This window comes from Aspergillus campestris (genome assembly GCF_002847485.1).
Source record: "Aspergillus campestris IBT 28561 chromosome Unknown P168scaffold_1, whole genome shotgun sequence".
Lineage (NCBI taxonomy): Eukaryota > Fungi > Ascomycota > Eurotiomycetes > Eurotiales > Aspergillaceae > Aspergillus > Aspergillus campestris.
The window spans coordinates 2,116,643-2,139,581 of record NW_020194336.1 but is presented as its reverse complement, the minus strand read 5'-3'; the positions used below and the strand labels follow the sequence as shown (position 1 = coordinate 2,139,581).

The 22,939-nt window shown below is 53.8% G+C and overlaps 7 protein-coding genes across 7 annotated transcripts; 4 read left to right on the top strand and 3 right to left on the bottom strand.

Annotated features, from left to right (window-relative positions):
• Positions 1–522: 522 nt before the first annotated feature.
• Positions 523–984, top strand: P168DRAFT_314540 (mediator of RNA polymerase II transcription subunit 31; the record flags this gene model as incomplete). Its single annotated transcript, XM_024839790.1, has 1 exon — positions 523–984. The coding sequence occupies one exon, from the start codon at positions 523–525 to the stop codon at positions 982–984; it is 462 nt and encodes a 153-aa protein (XP_024697040.1).
• Positions 985–2,589: 1,605 nt separating this feature from the next.
• On the top strand, positions 2,590–6,132 carry P168DRAFT_314539 (uncharacterized protein; the record flags this gene model as incomplete). Its single annotated transcript, XM_024839789.1, has 2 exons — positions 2,590–2,804; positions 2,880–6,132. 2 exons carry the CDS (start codon positions 2,590–2,592, stop codon positions 6,130–6,132), a joined length of 3,468 nt encoding a protein of 1,155 aa, XP_024697039.1.
• Positions 6,133–6,839: 707 nt separating this feature from the next.
• On the bottom strand, positions 6,840–8,167 carry P168DRAFT_286559 (palmitoyl-protein thioesterase family protein). Its single transcript, XM_024836369.1, has one exon. The coding sequence runs from the start codon at positions 8,069–8,071 to the stop codon at positions 7,097–7,099; it is 975 nt and encodes a 324-aa protein (XP_024697038.1). The 5' UTR covers positions 8,072–8,167; the 3' UTR covers positions 6,840–7,096.
• Positions 8,168–8,791: 624 nt separating this feature from the next.
• P168DRAFT_323572 (thiamine pyrophosphate-requiring enzyme) lies at positions 8,792–10,674 on the top strand. Its single transcript, XM_024840702.1, has 3 exons — positions 8,792–8,922; positions 8,974–10,346; positions 10,398–10,674. The coding sequence occupies exons 1-3, from the start codon at positions 8,829–8,831 to the stop codon at positions 10,665–10,667; spliced, it is 1,737 nt and encodes a 578-aa protein (XP_024697037.1). The 5' UTR covers positions 8,792–8,828; the 3' UTR covers positions 10,668–10,674.
• A 93-nt stretch (positions 10,675–10,767) lies between these two features.
• P168DRAFT_323571 (acyl-CoA synthetase) lies at positions 10,768–12,773 on the bottom strand (the record flags this gene model as incomplete). The annotated part of the gene is made up of 5 exons (XM_024840701.1): positions 10,768–11,138; positions 11,203–11,871; positions 11,936–12,007; positions 12,066–12,457; positions 12,517–12,773. The coding sequence occupies 5 exons, from the start codon at positions 12,771–12,773 to the stop codon at positions 10,840–10,842; spliced, it is 1,689 nt and encodes a 562-aa protein (XP_024697036.1). The 3' UTR covers positions 10,768–10,839.
• A 956-nt stretch (positions 12,774–13,729) lies between these two features.
• P168DRAFT_308451 (type I polyketide synthase) lies at positions 13,730–21,648 on the top strand (the record flags this gene model as incomplete). Its single annotated transcript, XM_024839194.1, has 7 exons — positions 13,730–14,406; positions 14,462–14,990; positions 15,053–15,157; positions 15,191–15,623; positions 15,670–20,294; positions 20,391–20,652; positions 20,750–21,648. 7 exons carry the CDS (start codon positions 13,730–13,732, stop codon positions 21,646–21,648), a joined length of 7,530 nt encoding a protein of 2,509 aa, XP_024697035.1.
• A 402-nt stretch (positions 21,649–22,050) lies between these two features.
• P168DRAFT_314534 (uncharacterized protein) lies at positions 22,051–22,923 on the bottom strand (the record flags this gene model as incomplete). The annotated part of the gene is made up of 1 exon (XM_024839788.1): positions 22,051–22,923. The coding sequence occupies one exon, from the start codon at positions 22,921–22,923 to the stop codon at positions 22,051–22,053; it is 873 nt and encodes a 290-aa protein (XP_024697034.1).
• Positions 22,924–22,939: the final 16 nt, after the last annotated feature.

The window sequence follows — 22,939 nt, the reverse complement described above, 5'->3', positions numbered from 1 at the left end:
ATGCATGTTAGCGAATGTCACGGCGCAATCAGATTCGATCCAATTTCTAGACATATTGTAGTAGAAAACAGAGACGGTCGAGGAGAAATCACGTCCGGTCTTGCTTTCATACGCGTCAATTGCCCGATGATCATTAACGTTATTGATATAGATCAGGCTCGGCAGGTCGGATGGCTGGAACCAGTATCTTCTGAGCCATGTTCAGAATTGAATGAATGCAAGAAAAGCAGGTAGTGCACACCATCCTCTCCACAAAATCCAATACAATCAGCGGTACAGCATGGCAATGGTGGTCGAGTGGGGATACTGGGAAGTAACTGGGACAGGTGGACCGCAATGAATTCAGCCGCTATGGCTTGGCACTGCCGACCTCTCTCTCTCTCTCTCTCTTTGTCTCTCTTAAGCTCCGACCAGCTCAAGCCGAGCTAGTCACCACGACATCTCAAGGCACCCCGACCCCCCCACCCATCTTTAAACCTACGATTTCCCAATTCCCCAAGGGATCCCGGCGAATCTCACAAAATGGATCAACAACAGCCTCCCCCGACCCTCACGCACCCCCGCTTCACCCTTGAGCTCGAGTTCGTCTCCGCCCTCGCCAACCCATACTACCTCTCCCACCTAGCCGTGAACTACCCCAACCTGCTGGGCATCTCGCGCACCTCCGACGAGACGGACGCCAATAACGATGACGCGCCGGATCCGGACGCTCAGGCCTTTGCCTCCTACCTCGCCTACCTCTACTCCTACTGGAAGACGCCCGAATACGCCCAGTTCCTGACCCATCCCGGAGCGACCTTGCGCGCCCTGCGACTGCTTCAGGAGGAGACGTTTCGCCGGGATATCATCCGCCCCCAGGTCATTGAAGGGTTGGCGGGCATTGCGGGCGATCAGGCTGTCCCGACCGGGGAGACGGACGGAGCGGATGAGAAGCAGGAGAATTCCGAGGAAATGCAAGGGGTTGACAATGCCGTCAAAGTTTAGTGTCTGTCTTGTCTACTTGGTGGCTTTTGCGTTGCGTGAGCCACAGGGTATGGGGGTATATCATAAGGAGGTTGACTCGGTGATGAGGCAGCACTTGGTCCGATGAAAGAGAGACGGTTGGTCCTTGCGATCGGCGTTTGGGGCCGGGAAGCTTTCCCTTCACCTCTTTTGTTTACTTTCACTTTTTTTTCTTTCTCCTCCACACACGACACTTTGAGGTTTTACCCTCTCGACTTGGTCGAGTGAAAGATTTTCCGAACGCTTCGACCGCGACGGGATCCATGCCAGATATGCGCATCCTCAGGCGGGCGCCGTGGGGTCGGAGAACCCCCGGGCGCATCATTCATGTGTGACCGAGGTACTCCTGGACGATGCGCGGGATCGGCTATGGTGGACTGACGCCAGTCCAACGGTACGAAATACACCCAACAGGATGATGCTTCCCCAGAGCTTCAGTACTTGCCCCGCTCAACCTCTGGAATTAAGCTCCAATTGCCTTCCGTCTCACCCCGGATTGTGGAGTGCCAGCGTTTGGTATTCCCGGTCGATTAACGTTTAATGGCGAGAAGGCAGATGGAGGGGAAGGCGATGGTGGATCATGTGGCTTGAGAATCCGTGCCACGGAAAGGTGGGGTGGCTATGAACGATTAGGAAAATGATGCGATTGGGATGGGATGGTCTTGGCTGTTAGCCTGGATGATGATGATGTATAGAATGCTTTCAATGATGGAAGATATATGCATCTAGATGCAGAGTATGGAGTAATCCGTAGATGCATATGAATTCATCTGGGTAGAAAGTGTGGTTGAATATAGTGATCGAACTGAATCGTTACCTCCATTACTTGGTGAAGTGACCCGTATAGTGTGATATTGCCGCCTCAGGCCGTCCATCCAGTATCTCGAGTTGATTAATTCATCTTCACTTTTCCATGGCGAATCTTTTCTCTCTCTTCCTCTTGTTCTTTCCATCTTGTAAGTATTTACAATCGTTAAGATGACAATAACTACGACCTACCAGCTATGATCACCTCCCCTAGCTGTCTTAGCTCGATACCCAAAACCCACTTCGACCCCATCTAAGCCTCCCTTCAATCTATCATTGGTTTCTTCTTCCTTTCTGACATCCTTTTCTTTTTCAGCTCTTCCACCCAGTCAACCCCTTTGCCTTTCCCTTCTAATAATAACCAATTCAATCCTCTCCTTCTCTCCCATCTGGTTCCGATGGGACAACCCCGCCCATCGTGATCGCACTGACCCTAGTCCCACCCCAGTCGCCTCCCCTGGTCCTTTTTTTTGTCTTCCCATCCTCAATCCAGCCAGCCTCCACGTCGACCGTTATCCGTCGCGGTGACATCAGCCTTTCTTCTTCCCTGATGTTGCACGGAGGGTTTCCAACGTAGCTCAACGACTCTCTCTCACCCACTGGACTTTTTTCTTCCCATTCCTTTCCTTTCTCCTTTCCTTTACTCGACCAGTGCTTTTCTTCTTCTTCCCTCCAGACTACCCCTGGCTCAAAATTACGCCTTTCGCCGTCTCTCCCACCACGCCTGGTATACCACGCGTTTTTGTATAGCCTTTTCCGATCCCCTCCCCCCTCGCGCCAATGGAGGGCGTTCGCCAGAAATGTCGACCTAAACATCAGGTCCTTGTCCTGAAATGCTACCCGCAATACCAGAAAGGGATCGCGCAAGTCAAACCGAACCCGAGTGAACTGTCCTACCTTCTCTACTATGTCAGCACCCGCCGCAGCAAATTGACCAAGGTCGGCGCCTTCCTGGAGAAGCGGGCCGCTCGCGACGTGTGGCGTCGTAAAATTGGGTGAGTGCACCAGTCCCGCGGTGTCGCAAGGAAATAGGGGATGGATTGATTGCTGACCAGGGTGAACCACCATAGAAACGTGCAGGTAACGCTTCAAATCCTCAGCGCGTTGATCGAAAAAGTCCCCCGCGATCTGCCGATTTACGTCCGCTCCGTCCTGACCGTCCTCGAAACCGTCATCCGATCCAATGAGGTCTCCTTGGTGGAGGATTCGATCCCGACCTTCGAGACCCTCTGCCAGCATCAGGACATGGCCGCGCTGTCCGCCGAACAAGAATTCGCCAGCCAGTACCGGGAAGTCGTGCGAACCTACGCGAGCTTTGCCGACTCCCAACGGTTACCCCAGCCGAAGACGGTCCAGACCCCTCAGATGTCCATCCGGTGGAAGAACGTGGGCCTGCAGGCGATTCAGGGGGTGGTCAGTTCGGAGGCGGGCCTCGCGGCCGACGGGGGGGATTCGCTCAAGGTCATCCTGCCCGTGATCTTGGAGAACCTCTACAATGGCGACGATGACTTGCTCACCACCCTGGAGCACCACTTGCATGAGGCGGAACGGCCAGACCCCATCCCGACCCACCGACGGAGGATCAGCACGGCCACCGTGGAGACCGTGGACACTGTGGAAGGCGACCCGGCCCTGGCAGCGCGCTCCACGGCCGACGCCGATAGAAAGGCCGAGATGGATATGAGGCTGCTGGCCCTCCGATGCTTGGAACGCATCGTGGTCACCGGGAGCAGCCGCGGCCAGATCCGGGTGACCACCAAGGTCGTGCTGGACTTCATCCTCCGGAGGGGCCAGGCGAGCAAGCAAAGCTTGTCGCTGGACGCCAAGGACAGCTGGGATACGGCGCTGATCGAGCTCGTCGCCAAATGGTGCCCCGTGCAAGTGCGATTCATCATTCTGGCCGCTGCGATGGAATTCCTCCTGGATACGAAGCCGTCCGACAAGCCCTTGGATGCGGGGTTCACTGTCGTATTCATGATCGATTGGCTGCTCAAATCCCCCGTGAGTATGATCGGGCTGAGCGTCATTGACATCCTGCTGGGCCTCTTGCGGTACGTGTCGTCCTTGCCCGCCCTCGAAGCAGACGCCGCCAAGGAACTCGAGCAGCGCGATCGTCAAGCACTGTCGGCTCGGAAGTCGGAATTACACGCTCTCCTCCAGCGATGCATCGGTGACCTTGCGACACACATCTACTACGGCGAGCAAGTCAGCGACATGATTCGGGCGATCCTGACCCGCATCAATCCGTCGTCGGGGGATGAGTCGGCAACGGCATCGGTCCCGATCCAGACCGACTCGGTGGGGTTGTCACCCACCCCCGTCGTGGGTGGAGAGACCGACCACATGGCGCTCCAGGGCGACGCCAAGAGCACGGCGTTGAAGTCTATCAAAAGCGTCCTACTGGTGGCGAGCTCGAAGAGGCCCGAATCAGCGGTCGTCGAGACGCGACAGCCGGTGGGCATCCACACGTGGCAGGGGACCCAGTGGTTGTTACGCGATCCGGAACGCGAGGTCCGTTTTGCCTATGCGGATGCCTTTTTGGCGTGGCTGGTGCTGGAGACCAACCACAACGACTTGAGCGTGAAGGATCGCGCTGGCAGACTCTCCAGCCCGTCGCCACGGCGCGATCTTCCCGATATCGCCGAGCAGCCCGGCAAGCGCAGTGGGCCGTCCGGGAACCACAGGGAAAAGGCACTGCAAGCGGCCCAGTCGAACTTCCTCCGTCTGTTTCATCTGACCGTGTATGATATCGCGCTGGAGTGTGCCACCGATGAAGCGGAAATCATGCTCCTTCACCTCCTTCTCACCAGTCTCGTTGACCGTCTCGGCGTGAACGCTGCCCGGTTCGGGTTCCCCATGATCTTAAGGCTTCAGGACGACATGGGCCGCCTGGGTTCATCGGAGGCCCAGATCAACCTTGGAAGCTTGGTCCATGGCTATCTGTGGGCGCTGTCGGAGCGGTTCCAGCTGGGAAGCTCCCAGGTGACCAATGACATCTTGAATGAGATTGGAAAGAGGCAACGATCGTGTCTGTGGCTTCAGCAGATCCGATTGCCGGCCGAGAGCCTGCACTATATCACCCAGCACCACGGCCGCGCGGCCGTCAAAGGTAGTATGGGGAACCCGGCTCTTATGACTCCGTTCCGCGAGGTCCCAGAATTTGTGTCCCGCATTGAGGAAGCATACAATGACTCCGTCCTCTCCTCGGCTCAAAGCCCTCCCGGATCGCCGGGACGAAACCTCGCTGCGCCGGTTCTGCCCCATGTGTCGGCCACGGGGGCGGGGGCCCCGCCCCGCGGCAATCTTCTGCCGCTGGTCGCTAAGGAGCAGATGTTGTCGACGTGGTCCCGGGAAGCCTGTTTGGCGGCTGCCGACAGGGAGAAGACCGAGGCCATGTCGATCACTGGCTCCCGAGCCGGCACGCTGGCGGCGCGGCATCATGCGCACCTGAATGGCAATGAAGGCAGCACCTCTTCCAACCACTCCCCGGCCTCCGCCCACCCAGGTGCAGCAGGCCTGCAAAGCTTCCGCCGGATGAGCGCTACTGATTCCCGGTCCACTTTCCATTCCAGCCGGGACTCTCCTGTCCATGTCACCGAATTGCGACGGGCTCTCACCATCAACAAAGACGACCAGAACCGACGATTGAGTCCCCTTCGGGGCCGACTCGCCTCCACGGGCAGCGTCCGTTCCTCCAGCAGTGAGAGCATGGTCAGTGGATATTCGCTGTCCCAACTCGATGGCGACGGCGGCTCCGTCCGGCCGCAAATCACGCGCGATGGATGGGAGATGGATGGAGACGGCGTGGAAACACCGCGGGCTTCCAAAATGCCCGTGACCGACACCGACGGGCGTCAGTCTCAGCGGCTGCCAAACGGAGCCCAAATCCCCCCCGTGCCCCCACTGCCCCCGTCGCTCTCCATCCCCGGCTGTTTCCCGAACGACTCAGAGCGATCCCTTAACTCGGACCGGCCGTCGACCGCACCCGGGCCCAACATGTTCCTGGCAAACGGCACGGCAGGGGCCCCGGACGCGCAGTATAACCACACGCTCGACCGGCACAAGAGCCGCTCCAGCTCCGGCCTTAACGGGACGGCCAACGGCGCCAGCACCACCATCGACGGTGCCGAGTTCTCCATCGTCACGTCTCTCCATCGATCTGGCGAGGACGCGGACATGGAGCAGCGGCGCGAAGTCCAAAAGCTCTTGGATGGATTCCTCTCGCCGATGAATTCCGACGCCCGTCCCAGCACTGCCAGGGTGCGACGGGGTTATAACGGCCGTCGGAGCGTCAGCGGGGGGATCGGACGTCCGCCTTATTAGAAATCGACCTGAGCCTGATCACCATTACATTGGCAGCTCTTGGTTTTGTGGATATCTTTCTTGTTGATTTTCTTCTTTTTTATTTCTTTCACATTGGCATATTATGGTCCATCTCACTGCACATATTTTCTTTTCTATCCCTCTCCATTCCTTCCCATTTTTTCTTCTTGGCTCTATCTTGGTTTACTTTCCTTCCACCTTCATCTTCTACTTTCTCCACGAGAGAAAAACAAAGGTCGGATTCGTCCACCGTGTCATATCATTCTAGACTTTCTTTCTCTATCTTTTCCTATGTCATCCTCATTCTCATCCTCATTCTCATTCTTATTTCACCAATGCACCGCCATCTCGACATGGCATTGGCATTAGCATTGGCATTTGCATGTTCCACGAATCGTCGGAAATAGAGAGAGCCTTCATGTTTCATTCTACCGTTCAAGCTGGCTTTGATTTTTTTTTTTTTTGTATCATTTTTTATCAATATGTGCATGGATCTAGTCTTCGGGGGAGCGTCCGGATAGGGAAGGGCTCGCTCGTGTCCATTAATATGTTTTATTTTTGTTATATTATACCTCGCGTTGATAGCGGGGTTTTTTGTATAGTTGGAATATGAATTTAGGTTATTAGTTCTAACTGTTTGGGGATATATATACTGTGTATTACTACTGGTTATTATTAGCTAGTCGCTGGTTTCAAAGAGTTGATCGATCTTCGTTAGTGTTCTGTCGTACTGTCTACACTACCATACGTATGTATATACACGGTAGTAACAAGAAAATCGCAGTACTCCGTAGTAGGTAGTCAGTCTTCTGGTCTCCCCTGTCTTCGTTCGACACGACTCGTCCATATTATCGATCTAAAGATGCTAGCTATCATTGCATGCTCAGCATGTCACATACTCGGATCAAACCATTCGCCTGCGCCTGGACTGACTCCAGTTGAAGTTTCGTCAATGTATAATATATCACTCCCCCTGTTTCACCAGGACTGGCCTCTCCGCTGCCTCTACCGGCGGAAGCTCAACCTCCACGGGTCCGAAGTACTCCTGGAACACCTCGCCCAGCACCTCCTCCGACAGATGCATGTGTCCGCCGGGAGTGGTCTTGAATTCCAGCTTCCCGGCCTTATCCAGCTGCTTCAGACCCAGCCAGTCCTCCTTGTAGATTTGTCGGTCCTGCAACGGTGTAACCTCCCCCGAGGTGGCGTTCACTTCGCCAAACCACGCGCTCTCCTTCGGGTGGACCATGGTGTCATCCTCAAACAGATACATGGCAAACCGATTGAGCGAGGCGAGGTGTTCCCCGTAGGTGGCATTCTTGACGGCGCGCTCGTTGTTGATATCCGCCAAGAAGTTGCTGTGCTCGAGGTAGGCGTCCAGCTCAGCCGGGTCGCGGAAGTACTGCGCGGGGACGAGGCGCGACTGCACGAGGTTCGACCAGCGACCGGAGCGGAGCAGCGCCTCGGCACCGCGGCAGATCCAGTCCGACCAGCCGCAGCTCTGGAACTCGGCGATGCCGTTGTGCTGGCTGCCAAAGGTGACGAGGTTGCGCACGGGCGGGAAGTTGCACCGCTCGATGTAGCCGCGGAGGAACTGACCGCCTTGTGAGAAACCCAGTGCGTTGACGGCCGGGGCGGTGCGCAGGATATTGTCCGATGCGAGCTGGTCGCATACGGAGGCGATCTGCTCCGTGACGTTGCCGAGGAAGGTCGCTTGGCGGTCGCCTGATCCGCTCGGTGCGAGGTGGATGAGGTGCACGTAGGTTCCGGGGTTGATGGTCTCGGCCAGCGAGGCGATCTCCTTCATGCCATCGCGTTGGAAGTCATCTCCAAGGCCGTGCCAGACGATCAGTGGGAGGGGAGTGAGTTCGGTTGTCTGAGGGTGGCTGGGGAGGGCGGACGTAAGGGAAAGGGAGAGAAGGATTGGGAGTTGAGGACGCATCGGTTGATTGTTACGACGAAACTAGTGGTAGAATAGTTGCTTTATGGTAAAATAGGCTGCCTCGTAAATAGGAAGCGAGGGATGTGTAAGTTGAAGGGAGTCTTTCGATTCAAGGCTCATGATGAACTGTCCAGGGCGGTCGTTGTTTGTCGTTCCCAAATCGGAAGCCACGTGAGATCCGCGGCGACAACCAACCAAGAATGAAGAAGTCGCTCTACTTCAGTCAAACCATCAGGATGGTATACCGACAGTCTGATATTCAAGGAACCTCGAGCTGTAATGCGAAAACAAATCGAAGGCTGCGATGGAGGCCCTAAACTGGGTGTAATACGCGTTTACTATTGCGCTGCGAGAACCCATATGAGACCTGCGGGTTGTTTCTCAAGACCGCTACGCCAAAACGTTGACCAACGTTTGGTATAGGGCTTAACTTGACTGACATCCCAACAATTTTCCAGTGTTAAATGACCAACTCCCAGCGCATCCTCCTGCCAAACTCACCAGATGTGCTCAATAAGCAGATGCGCGTTCGCGCGTCAAGCTCCTCGGCGACGACTTTCCGCGTCGAGAAAGCTGTCGCAGGGCAAGGGAGCCCTCCCTTGCTTCCAGGTGACGAATGATGGCTTGGACGGTCAAGCCCCTTTGATTAACGACGTCTATCGAGCACAGGGTGGTCAACGTGCCTTTAGCCTTGGAAACCTGACCCTTGGATCACATATTCTCGTTCTGAGGGCGCCGGATCCAGTATCTAAATTCCATGACATCAAAAATGCATCAAGAGGGAAAAGTCGGAGATCTACTTGCCCACAGGTTCGAAGAACTGGGGGTCAAGGATTATTTCGTTGTTCCTGGTTTGTATCATCCTGGCCACAGATATGTGGGTGCTAACGGTCTATTCTAAGGTGACTACAATCTCGACCTCTTGGACCAGCTACTCCGCAACCCTCGCCTGCGCATGGTCAACTGCTGCAATGAGCTGAACGCCGGATACGCAGCGGACGGCTACGCCCGTACCAGCGATACCAAGATCGCCGTTGTCGTAGTCACATACATGGTTGGGAGCATGTCGGTCCTGAACGCCATTGCGGGAGCCTACTCGGAAGGCCTGAAGGTGATTGTGCTCTGCGGAGGTCCTGATTCCCGGAATTACGGCCACGGGGGGAGGGTCCACCACTCGCTGGGTCTCGCAGACAAGGAACAGTCCTTGCGCATGTTCCGCAACGTCACCTGTGCTTCAATTCGTCTAGACAATGATAGCTGTCCCCAGGATATCGACAACGTTTTGCAGAAGTGCCGCAGCGCCTCATTGCCGGTCTATATTGAAATTCCCGTCGACCTTGTCCATAGGGATTTTGTTCAGACGTCCTGCATCGCCCCGATTCCTTGCGCTGAGGCTGCACCAACTTTGGATCAGAACGTGAAAGCGATTGATCTTTTCAGGGACACATGGATGGCTGCGCAAGGGCCGGTCATTCTAGTGGGAAGTGGATTGCGCAGCGTCCTGTCTGTGGAAGCTATAGATCGCCTAGTCAGTGCACTAGGGTGTGCTGCGTTTTATCTACTGGACGGGAAATCTCGAATCAGCGAGACCCATCCACAATGTGGAAAACTTTTCTGGTCCATTGTCTCTGATCCGGGTGTGGAAGAAACAGTCAGGGCGGCTGACCTGTGGGTCACCCTGGGATGCCGCTGGAACGACCTTCACACCCTCAAGGCGATAGATTTGGAAAAAGAGCGCAGTCGCATGCTCGCTATTGATGAGAGCTCAATACAGCTTCCAGATGGGCGTGAGCTCACCAATATCTGCACCAAGACATTTGTAGAGTCTCTTATCATGTCAGACATCCCGGCCCGCTATGCGTCGGACATCACTCTGCACAGCAATATCTGCGAGCACCATCGCCGAGAAGGCACGGCGAAACAGCACAATGCATCCCTCGACGTTGAAGTGTGCCTCGACGACATCGTGGAAGCACTCACTGGCTTTGTTAGCCCAGCAGATACAATCATTGCCGACGCTGGTGAGAGCTGGTTCGCGGCAAGCCGCGTTCGGCTGCCCCCGCAAGCAGACTTTCAGGTCCAACTGTTGTATTCATCCACCGGGTGGTCTCTGCCCGCCGCGATGGGATGCCAACTTGCTCGGCCAGATGGCCGGGCCATCGTCGTCATTGGGGACGGCAGCTTCCAAATGACGGGCCAAGAACTCAGCACTATGATCCGCTATAGGCTCAATGCCATTGTCGTCATTGTCAATAACTCGGGTTATCAAATCGAAGTGAGTTCCTACCATAGCCTTTTGTTGTCGCTAATTTTCTCACCATTGCAGGATGCAATCCACCACGGTCCATATAACCGGATTGGAGGCTGGGACTACACGGCCTTTGCAGAAGCTGTTTGGAAGGGCTCATGCTCAAAATCCGACTCTGAACCGCACGCGATGTTTGCTACGAAGATCACTTCACAGAGGGAACTCCATGAAGCTTTTTCTCGGGCACGCGAACAACCTCAGGCACTCGCATTGCTGGAATGTTGTGTTGATCCGGCCAAAGCCAGCGCGGTGGTTCAACGCTTTGGAGCGACGCTTGTTCGCAAGTAAGACAGTACATAGTCAGTAGAGTCCGGTTGTTCTTATTGTAATCAAGATCCGAGATCGAAAACAGCAGTAAATGGTGTTCGAAGAGCACATATATAATTTGAATATTCTACTCTGCTGCGGATCTACCACGGTATAATCGCCAGTCAACTTCATTGACTCCGATGACCGAACCTCAAAGCCTCTCTAGCATTCGAAGTTCCTTACGGATGACCTTGCCACTGACCGTCTTCGGTAAAAACCCGAGGTCCACGAACTCGATCTTCTGGGGACAGTACTGCGCCGCTTTGCGATGTAGACAGTGCTCGCGAATATCCTGCTTCAGCCGCACCGTGGATGTCGAATCTCCAGGGTGGTCGTGTAGCACAATAAAGGCCTTTACTATGGAGCCTCGTTGCTCGTCTGGTGCAGCGACGACGGCAGATTCCCGGATCGCTGGGTGCGCCTGAAGGACAGACTCGACTTCAGCTGGGCCTGGTTCATATCATTAGTCGTTTGAACATCGTCAACTACGGTGGGTGCATCAGTGAGTCCTTACCAATACGGTGTCCGGCCGAGATGATCACATCATCTCCGCGTCCTTTATACCAGAAATATCCCTCTTCATCGCAGTGCGCCCGGTCGCCCGTCAGATACCACGACTGTCCTTCTTTATCCGTGACTGTCGGTCTGACCACTGAGCCGTCGTCATGAATATAGCCCTCGAAGATACCCCGGAATAAGCCAGTTCCATCGTCCGACACCCGGACAGCAATGTCGCCCTCCTCGAACGGGTGGGCGACCTGCCGCTCATCGTTCAGCACGCACAGGGGCACCCCCGGTAGAGGCTTGCCCATCGATCCCAATCTCGGGGGAACCAAGGGGTAGTTCCCGCAAAGGATCGACGTCTCGGTCTGCCCGAAGCCGTCCCAGATCATCAGCCCATCCGTCATCTCATACCACTCCAGCACGATGTGCGCGCCGAGGTGCTCTCCCGCACTGGTGCAGTGCTCGAGCGCTTTCGGGGGCTTTTCGGCAAACAGTTTCTTGCTTGCCTCTGTCACTAGATGGCGGAATATAGTAGGCGCCGCGCAGAATGTTGTTATGGGCTGCTGATGCAGTAGATTGATGGTTCGTTCTGGCTCGAAGGCCGACCCGTGGGCGTCTAGGAATATGGTCCCGCCTTGACTCCATGCTCCAAAGAAGGCCCACATGGATTTGGCCCATCCTTTATCCCCGTTGGCGTTAGATATTCATGGTTTCTTGAGAAGTGTAGGTGTGGGCTTCCTTACCCTGGTCGGACAGATTCCATAGCATTTGGCCTGGACGTAGATCCAGCCAATGTTCCCCAGTAATCACATGGCCTTGCATTGCTATTAGCCACTGGAATATTTTGAGATCGCGTAGGTTGATTGTACTTACCATACGGATATGAAACCTGGGTATGCTTGACCAGCTTCGCCTGACCCGTTGTCCCGGACGTAAAATACAGCAAACAGAAATCACCAGACTCAGTCTTAAAGTCTGCAACATTCACCTGCTGGGGGTTGATGCCAGCGAGAAATGAGCGATAGATGTTGACTCCAGGGGCAGCAGGAGGTGCCGATTGCCCGATCTGGACGATCTGTCGCACGGAATCATGGGTCTCTCGACACTTTCGCGCTCCCACAAACCTCCTCACTTGTTCGGCGTCCCCAACAAACACCGACGCGCGTGCCTTTTGCGCCCGCAGCGCAATTTCCGACGATACGAGCGCTGACGAACAGAGACAGATCGCCACACCCCCTAGAATTGCGCCACAGACAACTTCGTACCTGCGAGTGCGTCAGTCCGGGATGTTCCACCCCTCTCGTTCAGCGACCGGTTTCCTCACCAGTCTGGGGTTTTCGAGGACACCAGTAGGAGGACTTCTCCCTTCTGGATTCCCAGACGTCGCAGGCCCACCGCGACCTGGCGTGCTCTTTGGGCGAAATGGCTGAAGTGGAAGGAATCCGTGTCGCCGGGCTCCCGGGCGCCGGGCGGATTCCACACCATCGCGACGGGGTCATCGCCCTTCTGACTCCAATAGTCCACTACATTTTTGGTGAAGTTGAACCGGTCGGGGTTGTATTCGGGGCGACGTGAGGCCATTGTCGTGACGAGTTCGCGTTAGGATATGGGCATCCAGCTTTGTTGGGGTTGTTGTCTCGACTCGAGTTTACTCTCGGACCGTTTGCGATGATGTATCAACTCGCTTCGGTCGACTCTTGTTTCTTCATCCTTTCATGCGCTCGCTTTCACCGCTCCTTTCCAGACTCCCTTTCTGATCGGATACCGTGGAGACGGAGCTGCAAGGGATAAAGCTACGCAGCCAACTGTCCAACGGATCATCCAGCTGACGTGGTTGGGGCATGAAACCGTAAGGCAAGGTCATCGTGCATGAAGCTGGAAAACTATGACACAACGGCGGTGATTGGTTCAACAATTAAAGAAAAGGGAAAAAACGGTAGGCTTCTGTTGGATCCAATGAGCTTACAAATTGGTCCCTTAGCTTCGCGCGATAAAGTTAAGGGGTCCAGAATGCCCGCTAGTATGGAAGACTACTGGAAAGAAGAGCCACGGCGATCACTAGTTGGAAGGAGAAAAGCCAAAGATTGGACAGGCGACCACTCCACGATGATGCTATCTGCATACCAAGTGCAGCCTGCATCCACTATTCATCCCTTAGAAGAAAAGTACTCGCTCCGTCGAGCCAAATGGCAAATTCTGAAGAACAGGACGATCCACCACGCTCTGTTTTCCTCCACAGTCCACCCCGAGGGAGTTGATATCGGCTGGTATGCGGGGACTCTTTCCCTCTTTTCTCTCCGTCCGTATTGTGATCTTGTTGGGTTGACTTCATCATACCACTAAATCGTCATTTTATTACTCGGTCGCAGGGTCACGAACAATTTGTGGAAAGATATATCCCTTTATTGACTGTTATTCTCTGTCTGTGATGCGTGGTTTGAGAACAATCCATTGACCTCCTCTTCGGTACCTTGCATCCTCGAGAGTATCTCGCGAACACCCAATACGCATGAAATCGAGTTCAGAGGACTGTCATCATGCAAAATCAAAATAAGGCCCAGAAGAGCCAGATCCCCATCGCGGTGATCGGCGTCTCCTGTCGCTTGCCCGGACAGATAAGCACGCCTGACGAATTCTGGCGATTCTGCTGTCAAGCCCGAAGTGCATGGTCTGAGATCCCTTCTTCCAGATTCTCAGCCGATGCATACTATCACCCCAACCCTGACCAGCAGGGTGCCACGAATACCCGGGGTGGTCATTTCCTGGACGATGTCGCGCATTTCGATGCCGCCTTTTTTGAGATGTCTGCGGAGGAGGCGATGGCGGCCGATCCCCAGCAGCGTCTGATGCTGGAATGCGCCTATGAGGCCATCGAGAGTGCCGGGATCTCGAAAGCGAAAGTCGCAGGGGAACGGGTTGGAGTCTTCGCCGCTGGCTCGTTCAGCGATTATGAATTGAGCAACTTCCGGGATTTCCAGAATACCCCAACCTTTCAGGCGACAGGCTGTGCCGCATCATTTCTCTCAAACAGGCTCTCGCATTTCTTTGATTTCACGGGGCCGAGTTTGACCGTGGACACAGCATGCTCCTCCAGTCTGTCGGCTTTGCATCTGGCGTGTCAAAGCTTGAAGAGCGGCGAGTCTACTCATGCCCTGGTCGGGGGCTCTCATCTGAACCTGACGCCCGATTATTACATCTCATATTCTTTATTAAGGTAGTTTGGAGACCGCGACTGTGGGACCTTTGACACATGCTAAACCCTCGCATAGGTTATTCTCCGATAGCGGCAAGTGCTTCTCGTTTGATCATCGAGGAAGTTCGGGTTTTGGCCGAGGTGAAGGCGTTGGTTGTGTCATGCTTAAACGGTTGGATGATGCCATCGCCGCCGGTGATACCATTCGCGCGGTCATAGCCAACACTGGAATCAACCAGGATGGTCATACGCCGGGGATCGGCGTTCCAAGTAGTAAAGCTCAGAAAAGACTTATGGAGACAGTATACCAGGCCGCTGGTATCAACCCTCGCGAGACAGGCTATGTTGAAGCTCACGGAACAGGCACCAAGACTGGAGACCCCATCGAGGCTCGTGCCTTGCACGAATTCTTCGGACATGATAGACCACGGGAGACACCCTTACTGGTTGGATCGGTGAAGTCGAATTTTGGCCACGCGGAGGGGGCAAGCGGTATTGTCTCGGTAGTAAAGACCGTGATGATGCTAGAGAAAGGATTCGTACTACCGAACTGTAATTTCGAGCGGTGCAGAGATGACATTCCCATGGATCGGTGGGGTTTGAGGGTAAGTCAACACTGCTCTTCAAAAAGCTTAAGCGATTGGGATAATTAATATGAGGAGTCTAGGTACCCACAAAGTTAGTCCCGTGGCCCAAGGGAAAGTCATACGCGTGTATCAATAACTTTGGCATTGGAGGGACGAATGCGATGGCAATTTTGCAAAAGGCGCCAGTTTCCGAGCCGGCGCAATCCCCTGTCCTCCAGAAAAGACGCTCTCTTGTTCCGCGGAAAAGGGGTCCACCGATACGTCGAGCCTACGTTTTTTCAGGGTCTGACGAAGACGCGGTACTCAGTCAGGCTAAAGGAATCAAGGCCTACTTGCAGGCTCATCCGGAACAGTTCGACAATCAACTCATCGCAAACTTGGCCTATACACTTTGCGAGCGACGCACAGTTTTGCCATGGAAAGCAGCGGTCTCCGCTCGGTCGACGAAAGAATTGATTTCCGTTTTAGATGGGAAAATCCAAGCCCGTCGATCTATCAAGGTAGCAACAGTTGCTTTCGTTTTCACGGGCCAGGGAGCTCAGTGGTACGCCATGGGGAGGGAACTCTTTAGTGCTTACCCAGTTTTCGCGGAATCTATGCGCAAGGCAGATGAGCATCTCTCCGGTCTTCGTGCTGGGTTTACTTTGACAGGTAATTTCCAGTTTCTCAGCTGGGTAGCTTGATCTAACATATCTAGATGAACTCTTCAAGGATGAGCTCAAGTCGTTGCTATCGCGCCCCAAAATCGGCCAATCTGCATGCACTGCTATCCAAATTGCCCTGACGGACCTTCTTCGCTCATGGGGGGTCACTCCAAAAGCTGTTATCGGCCACTCAAGTGGTGAAATTGCAGCCGCATACGCCGCAGGTGTCGTAGGCTTCGGTGACGCCCTGACCCTTGCATTCGGGCGTGGTTTGGCTGCCGAATCACTACGAAAGGATCACGCCAATTTGAAGGGTGGGATGGTGGTCGTACGCACCTCCCTGGATGATGCCAAAGCTTTAGTGAGCGATGTCACACAAGGACGTGTGTCCATTGCGTGCATCAATAGCCCACGCAGTATTACGGTCTCAGGTAGCCAGGAAGGCCTCGCGGAACTACAGAAATTAGCGGATTCGAGGTTGATATCCTACCGAAGGCTGAAGGTCGATGTGGCATACCATTCTCACCACATGGAACAAGTTGCGGATAAGTATCAGGCAGTTATCAAGGATATAGTGACGGCCGATTCTGATACAGCTTTCTATTCCTCTGCACGTGGGCGTCGACTCGCTGGCTCTAGCCTTCAGCCCTCGTATTGGATCGAAAATTTCGTATCCCCCGTACTGTTCTCTACGGGTTTGAGTACGTTATTGAAAGAATCCTCGTCCGCGTCGAAAATTAGTTGTCTCGTGGAGATAGGCCCGTCGGCGTCTCTGGAAAGTCCCATCAAGGACATCCTCAAGCTAGACGGTATTGCAGACCCCCCGAGCTATATCGCCAGTTTGCGCAAGGACAAAGATGCCGTGGAAGCAGTCCACGACATGGTTGGAATGCTATTTCTTCATAGCCAGGCGCTCAACTTCCCTGCGATCAACTTCCCCCAGGCTGACGGGCCAAAGCCCCGTCTATTGACTGACCTTCCACGTTACTCGTGGAACCACACCAAGCCCTACTGGCATTCTACGCGAATCGGTCAAAACACTAACCACCCGCGATTCCCGCGCAATGAATTGATCGGGGCACGATTGGTAGAGTCAAATGAGCTGCACCCTCAATGGAGGATGATCCTTCGTGCAGACGATCACCCCTGGGTACGACATCACCAATTTGACGGATACAACGTATACCCTTTGGCTGGTTATGTCGCAATGGCAATTGAGGCAGTGTCGCAACAAGCAATCATAAACAACATCGATTACAACACATTCAATCTCAGGGAGGTGTCAGCCAGCAAAGCACTTGTTGTCCCCAACACAAGTGCTGTGGAGGTCATGATCTCGCTGCAGCCTCATGCAGAAGGGACACGGAATACATCGAGTACATGGACTGAATTTCACATTACGTCGTGGACGGAAAATAAAGGGTGGGAAGAGAACTGCCACGGGCTTATCTCTGTTCAGAACTCATTGAAATCGAATCCGATCAATGGCGAGATGCTCCTCCAAAGCCAGTCAGAAGCAGTTACCCAGAAGCTATCTACCATCACGACAGCCTGCAAGAGGGAGATCAGCCCGCAAGCTCTTTATGACGAGGCTATTGCCCACGGGATTAAGTATGGCCCTTATTTCAAAGCGTTGGATGGGTGCTATGTCCACAAAGATAATGCAATGGCCACAGCTGTACTCCCTGACCTTGCCTCGGACATTTCCCACCAATACCCAATGGAACTGTTTCTTCACCCGACGACGATTGATATATGCTTCCAGATTGTTTGGCCAGTGCTAGGTGCTGGGTCGAAAGATCTTGGTAAACAGTATCTCCCATCTTCTATCAAGCACCTTATAGTCCCAAAGCAGACTCGTGTGTCTACCGGGGAGCGACTGCGCATCTATGGAGAATGCTCCAGTAGGATAAGCACGGACCAGCCCGCGAACCTGAATATATGGGCTGTTTCGGATGCGAATCCCGAAGGCCTGATACTGCAAGCCGAAGGGTTTGTCATGACACCGATTCTCGATAAGGATACTTCAGGGAGCGCCGTGCTCGAACGCCAGCTATGCTACAAGTTTGACATGGTTCCGCATGTTGGGTTCATGAAAAAGGATCAATTATCAAGCGGCGGACCCGGCTGTCAAGGAAACAAATTGGCAAACAGTAGAAAGATGAGGCTGCTCAAAGAGGCGTCAGAGTATTACGTCAAACGAGCTGTGAGGGCTGTGTCTCAAGATGAAGGAGAGAATTATATTGCAGGCCACCCCCAGTTTTTGGCGTGGTGTTCCAATCCGAGCTTTTCCGCATCCGATATACCCCCGAACGTCGAAGAGGTGTATGCCCTGGGAGGTTCCGGAGAAATCGTGTGCGACCTTGGTGACCAGCTTCCGCAGATTCTCCAAGGGGAATTGGATGCACTGTCTATTATAGAAAAGCGCGGCGGGCTGGGGAAGTACATCGTGGACGTGGGCTCATTGCATCAAAATTATCAGCAGATGGCGGACTGCATTGATAAGATGGCGAACCAAAATCCGGGAATGGCTATCCTCGAGGTTGGAGCTGCAACAGGCAGCGCAGTACTTCCTATTCTGGAGCGCCTCGGCGGTGGAGGAACAGGGCAGCCCCCGAAGTTTCAAAAATACATCCTAGGAAACGTCCCCGAAAGTTCACTGGCAGGCGCCCGGTCTAGGATCCAAGAATGGGCTGATCTTGTTAGCGTTCAGCCGTTAGACCTGGCAACTGATCTTTTAAGCCAGGATTGCCAGGCGGGGTCATTCGACGCCGCTGTTGTCCATCTTCATCGTACCTGTCTAACGGAGCAGGTCTTGCAAAATATCTACAAAGTGCTCAAGAGTGGCGGAAAGCTATTCGCTGTTCAAGATTCTCTGTCAGAGAGCGTCCACCTGCCTCAAGTTCTTCTGTCGCCTGAGTGTTTGGTAGAAAGACAAGATGACACCGAAAACGGTTCTGATCGCGCAGCAGAATATGCCAAGATGCTGCAGACAGCCGGATTCTCTGGTGCGGATACTTCTGTCAATGACGCTCCTGGGGATCTTGTGGAAAGCACCTGGAGTGTTTTGACCGCTGTCAGGTCAGAGAACGCACTGTGGGGCCGAAAGGTAGCCCTCGTGTTTCATGAAGAGCTGGAATGGTTCCCTCTATCTGCCCTCGCAGAGAGAGTCGAGGCTATGACCGGCAGTACAGTCCAGATACAGATGCTGACCCAAGACACGAAGGTTGAAGACCTGTGTATATTTGTCGGGGAAGTGGAGCGTCCATTGCTGTCGGAAACGACACCAGAGGTGTTCCAATCCATCCAAGATCTTCTGACAACAGCCTCTGGAGCACTGTGGATTGTTCGTGACGCATATGCCGGATGTAAAAATGCTGCCGCCAACATGTCTGCCGGTCTCATAAGAACAGTCCGCTCGGAAACAGGCTTACCTTTGGCCACGCTTGACACAGATATTGACGAAACATCCCCAACACAAAATGTGGTTGACGATGTACTCAACGTATTCAAATACGTATTTGGGCCAGAAGCTTCCACAGACCAGGTTGATCTTGAGTTTGTTTCTCGAAAAGGCATCGTCTCTGTGCCACGCATCAAACAGGACACTCTTACCAACCGCGCAGTGTACCAAGATCCCAATGAATTTTCGTGCGTGCAGCAACAGCTATACCAGGAGGGTAGGCCCCTTCAGTTGGCGATCAGAGAATACGGAATGCTCTCTTCTCTTTATTTCACAGACAACGAAAAGCTCCTGAAACCCCTGGAAGATGGTTGGCTCGAACTCGATGTTCACTTTGTTGGACTCAATTTCAAAGACGTGATGCACGCGAATAACCAAATCTCAGTCGATGGGTTTGGTATCGAATGCAGTGGAGTGGTCACAGCGGTTGGCAAGCACGTTGAAGGCTTCCGGGTTGGGGACAGAATCTGCGCCATCACCGAGGGTTGTCTAGCCAGCAAGACTCGCTGTCGGGCAGCAGGCGCGTGGGTTGTGCCAGAGGAAATGCCATTGGAGGTTGCTGCAATCATACCGGTCGTCTTTTGCACGGCGTTTTACAGTTTGAACCGCGCAGCAATGCTTATGGAAGGAGAGAGCGTGCTCATCCATGCCGCCGCTGGAGGCGTCGGCCAGGCAGCTATCATCTTGGCACAGACTGTTGGTGCCAATATCTTCGCGACGGTGGGGAGTGTCGAGAAGAAGCAGTTTCTTATGGAAACCTATGGAATTCCGGACAGCCAGATATTCTTCAGTCGTGATCTGTCGTTCGTTGAGGGTGTCAAGTTCGCTACAGACGGGAAAGGAGTGGATGTCCTCTTGAACTCTCTTGCCGGAGATGCCATGCGGGCTTCTCTCGAATGCATTGCTCCATTCGGGCGATTCGTCGAAATTGGCAAGAGGGACATAATGGCCAACTCGCACATGGAAATGCTGCCCTTTGACCGCAATGTTTCGTTCACGGCTGTAGACATGGGTGTCTTTGCGCGAGACCGGCCGAAGTTGATGCAGGATCTGTTTTCCAATGTCTTCGGGCTGTTTGAGAATGGGCTTGCGAAGCCTACTATCCCGATTAAGCGGTACAGCGTCTCGGATGTGGAGGCAGCATTCCTGATGCTGCAGAGTGGGCGCAGCATTGGCAAGGTTGTGGTTTCGCTTCGGAAGGAGTCTATGATTAAGGTATGTAGATATCGGGTTACAGCCCCGAAGCTCTTTCCTCCCCAACAACCGATACAACAAAATGTAGCATGTGTTCTCCTTGCTAATCTGGAATAGGTGAGCCCGGCTACTCGGATGGTGGAGCATCTCAGAGAAGATGGTTCATACATTGTGATCGGTGCTTCTGGGGGCCTCGGTCAAAGCATCACGTCCTGGCTGGCCAGCCACGGCGCACGAAACATCATTCTCGTGTGCCGTCAAAAAACCAGCATTGCAGCCATCCAGGGACAAATGGACAGCCTGCAAGAGAAAGGCATCAACGTCCATGCCGTGCAATGTGACATCAGCGACAAAGGCCAAGTCGAAACAGTACTCCTGGGTCAGCTACGCGAGATGCCAGCCGTGGTGGGAGTTATCCACAGCGCCATGATCCTACGAGTAAGTACAACCTCAACTGATAGACTGAAAAACCACAGCACTAACAGCAAATCAGGACGTCCTATTCGAGCGCATGACCTTCGAAGAATATGACACCGTCATCCGCCCCAAGGTTCACGGCATATGGAACGTAAGCCAGGTCCTCGAGACAGTAGGATGCACACTCGACTTCTTCATCGCCCTATCCTCTATCGCAGGTATAATCGGCAACCGCGGCCAAGCGGCCTACTCAGCAGCGAGCACCTTCCTCGACGCCTTCGCCAAGTCGCAGCGCGCCCAAGGAACACCCTTCACGACCATCGACCTCGCCCCGCTCTGGGACATAGGCTATCTCGCGACGGACGCAACCAAACGCGATCAAGTCCGCAACACCTTCGGCAGCGAAGCCATCACGGAGAGAGAATTCCACCGCCTCCTCGCAGCCGTCATCTTCACCAACAACCCAGCCCGCCCGGTCAGCGACCACATCATAACAGGGATGACCGTACCGGCAGACCCAACAGACCAAAAGCGCCTCGAGTGGCTCTCAGATCCCAAATTCTCCCACCTCGTCCGCGCCGCCGCCGCCTCCTCCACCACCACACAGTCCGACCACCTCCCCGCCGGCGCCGCCGCCACCATCGCAGCGAAAATCCAATCCCCAGGTGAAGCAATCAAGACAGCCCGGACCCACGACGAAGCCCTCCATGCCGCAGAGACGGCCCTAGTCCACCGCATCTCAGAGGTCGTCATGTGTCCCGCGGAGGACATCGACCGGGGCAAACCGATCATGGTCAGCGGGGTGGATTCGCTGTCGGCGATTGGGGTTCGGAAGTGGATTGTTCGGGAGATGGAGGCGTCGCTGAGTCTGTTTGATATCACGAACAGTCCTTCTGTTGCGCAGTTGGCGAGGTTATGTTTGGAGAAGTCGAAGTTGGAGGTTCCTGGGAGGAGTTGATCTATTTTTTTACTGTCCTTTTTCTTTTTCTTTTTTTTTTATTTCTTTTTTTTTATTTCTTTTTTTTTATTTCTTTTTTTTTTATTTCTTTTTTTTTTGTTCTAAATTTTCTAGGTATTTTCTTTCTTTTTTAACTGTTGTTGTGTTCTTCTAGTATACTCCTCCTTTAGTTTGCAATTTCGTTACTTACAGTAAGTGGATGAATAGATAGATAGATGTTAAGATGGTAGACTGACCGTGAAAAGCATGAGTACCATATCTAATTGCGTCTACAGCATTCAAATCAAACAACTCACCAAGCAATAGTAACATTATACGATAGACAGCACTCTTAGTATACAATCGAGACACAAGCACACAAACCCAACCAGTAAACGAACAAGCAGATCAAATCAAACTAAATCAAGTACACAGCTTTCTCCTCTTCCGTCGACCCTCATTATCGGCATCTTCATCCTTCTCATTACTGTCTCCAGCGCCGTCTCCCACTGTACCATTCCCAATACCGTCTGCTGCGGTCGTATTACCATTCTCAACACCGTCTGCGACACCATTCCCAACACCATCTGCAGCAGCTGCAGCTGCAGCAACATCCCCACAAGAAACCACACACTCCACAACAGACCTATCCAAATTCCCGGGCTCCGCCAACCAAGCCATAGTATCCAAGAATTCCCTCGCAAGACTCTCAACTTCGCCCGCCTCGAACTGCCCATGGCGGTAGCGAATATCCAGCCCACAGACATTATCGGGGCGGAGACAAGGCGCCCAAACGAGGCTCAGATCCGCCTGCGAGAGCATGTCCACGACTCGGAGGGGCGAATCCGCTGTGCTGCTCATGCTGCCGTTGTTGATTTTCTCGAGGACCCAGTTGAAGAGCTGGTGGAAGAGGATGCGGTTGATTAGGGTCGTGTCTGCGGAGCTGTTTGCTTTGTTTTCTTCCCCTTCTGATTGTGGGGGTTGGGAGAGGAGGCCGCGCAGGACTTTGCCTAGGGGCGCGTGGGTGTGGGCTACCATTTCGTCTTGGGATTTGGAGACGCGGCGGAGGAATTGGATGGTTGTTTCGTGGGAGGAGGGCGCGGGGACGCGCTCGAGGCGCCAGACGAGGGTTGGGCCGTCGATTTCGAGTGGGTGGGCTGGGGCGGTGGCCTTGTGGTCGTCGTGTGAGGGCGGTAGCGTGGGCCACAGGCGTCCTGAATGGGTGGTGGTGAATATCGCTTCTGATGCCTTTGTGTGTCGGAGGTTGACGAGGGTGCAGGCGCACTTGCCTATCATGGCTGCTGAGACGCCC

What these genes read in the sequence shown, in the direction of transcription:
- P168DRAFT_286559 (XM_024836369.1), bottom strand. Translation starts at nt 8,071, where the DNA reads ATGCGTCCTCAACTCCCAATCCTTCTCTCCCTTTCCCTTACGTCCGCC.
- P168DRAFT_323572 (XM_024840702.1), top strand. Translation starts at nt 8,829, where the DNA reads ATGACATCAAAAATGCATCAAGAGGGAAAAGTCGGAGATCTACTTGCC. An exon ending in GGATTATTTCGTTGTTCCTG is followed by an intron (nt 8,923 to 8,973) that starts GTTTGTATCATC and finishes GTCTATTCTAAG; the next exon opens with GTGACTACAATCTCGACCTC. An exon ending in ACTCGGGTTATCAAATCGAA is followed by an intron (nt 10,347 to 10,397) that starts GTGAGTTCCTAC and finishes TCACCATTGCAG; the next exon opens with GATGCAATCCACCACGGTCC.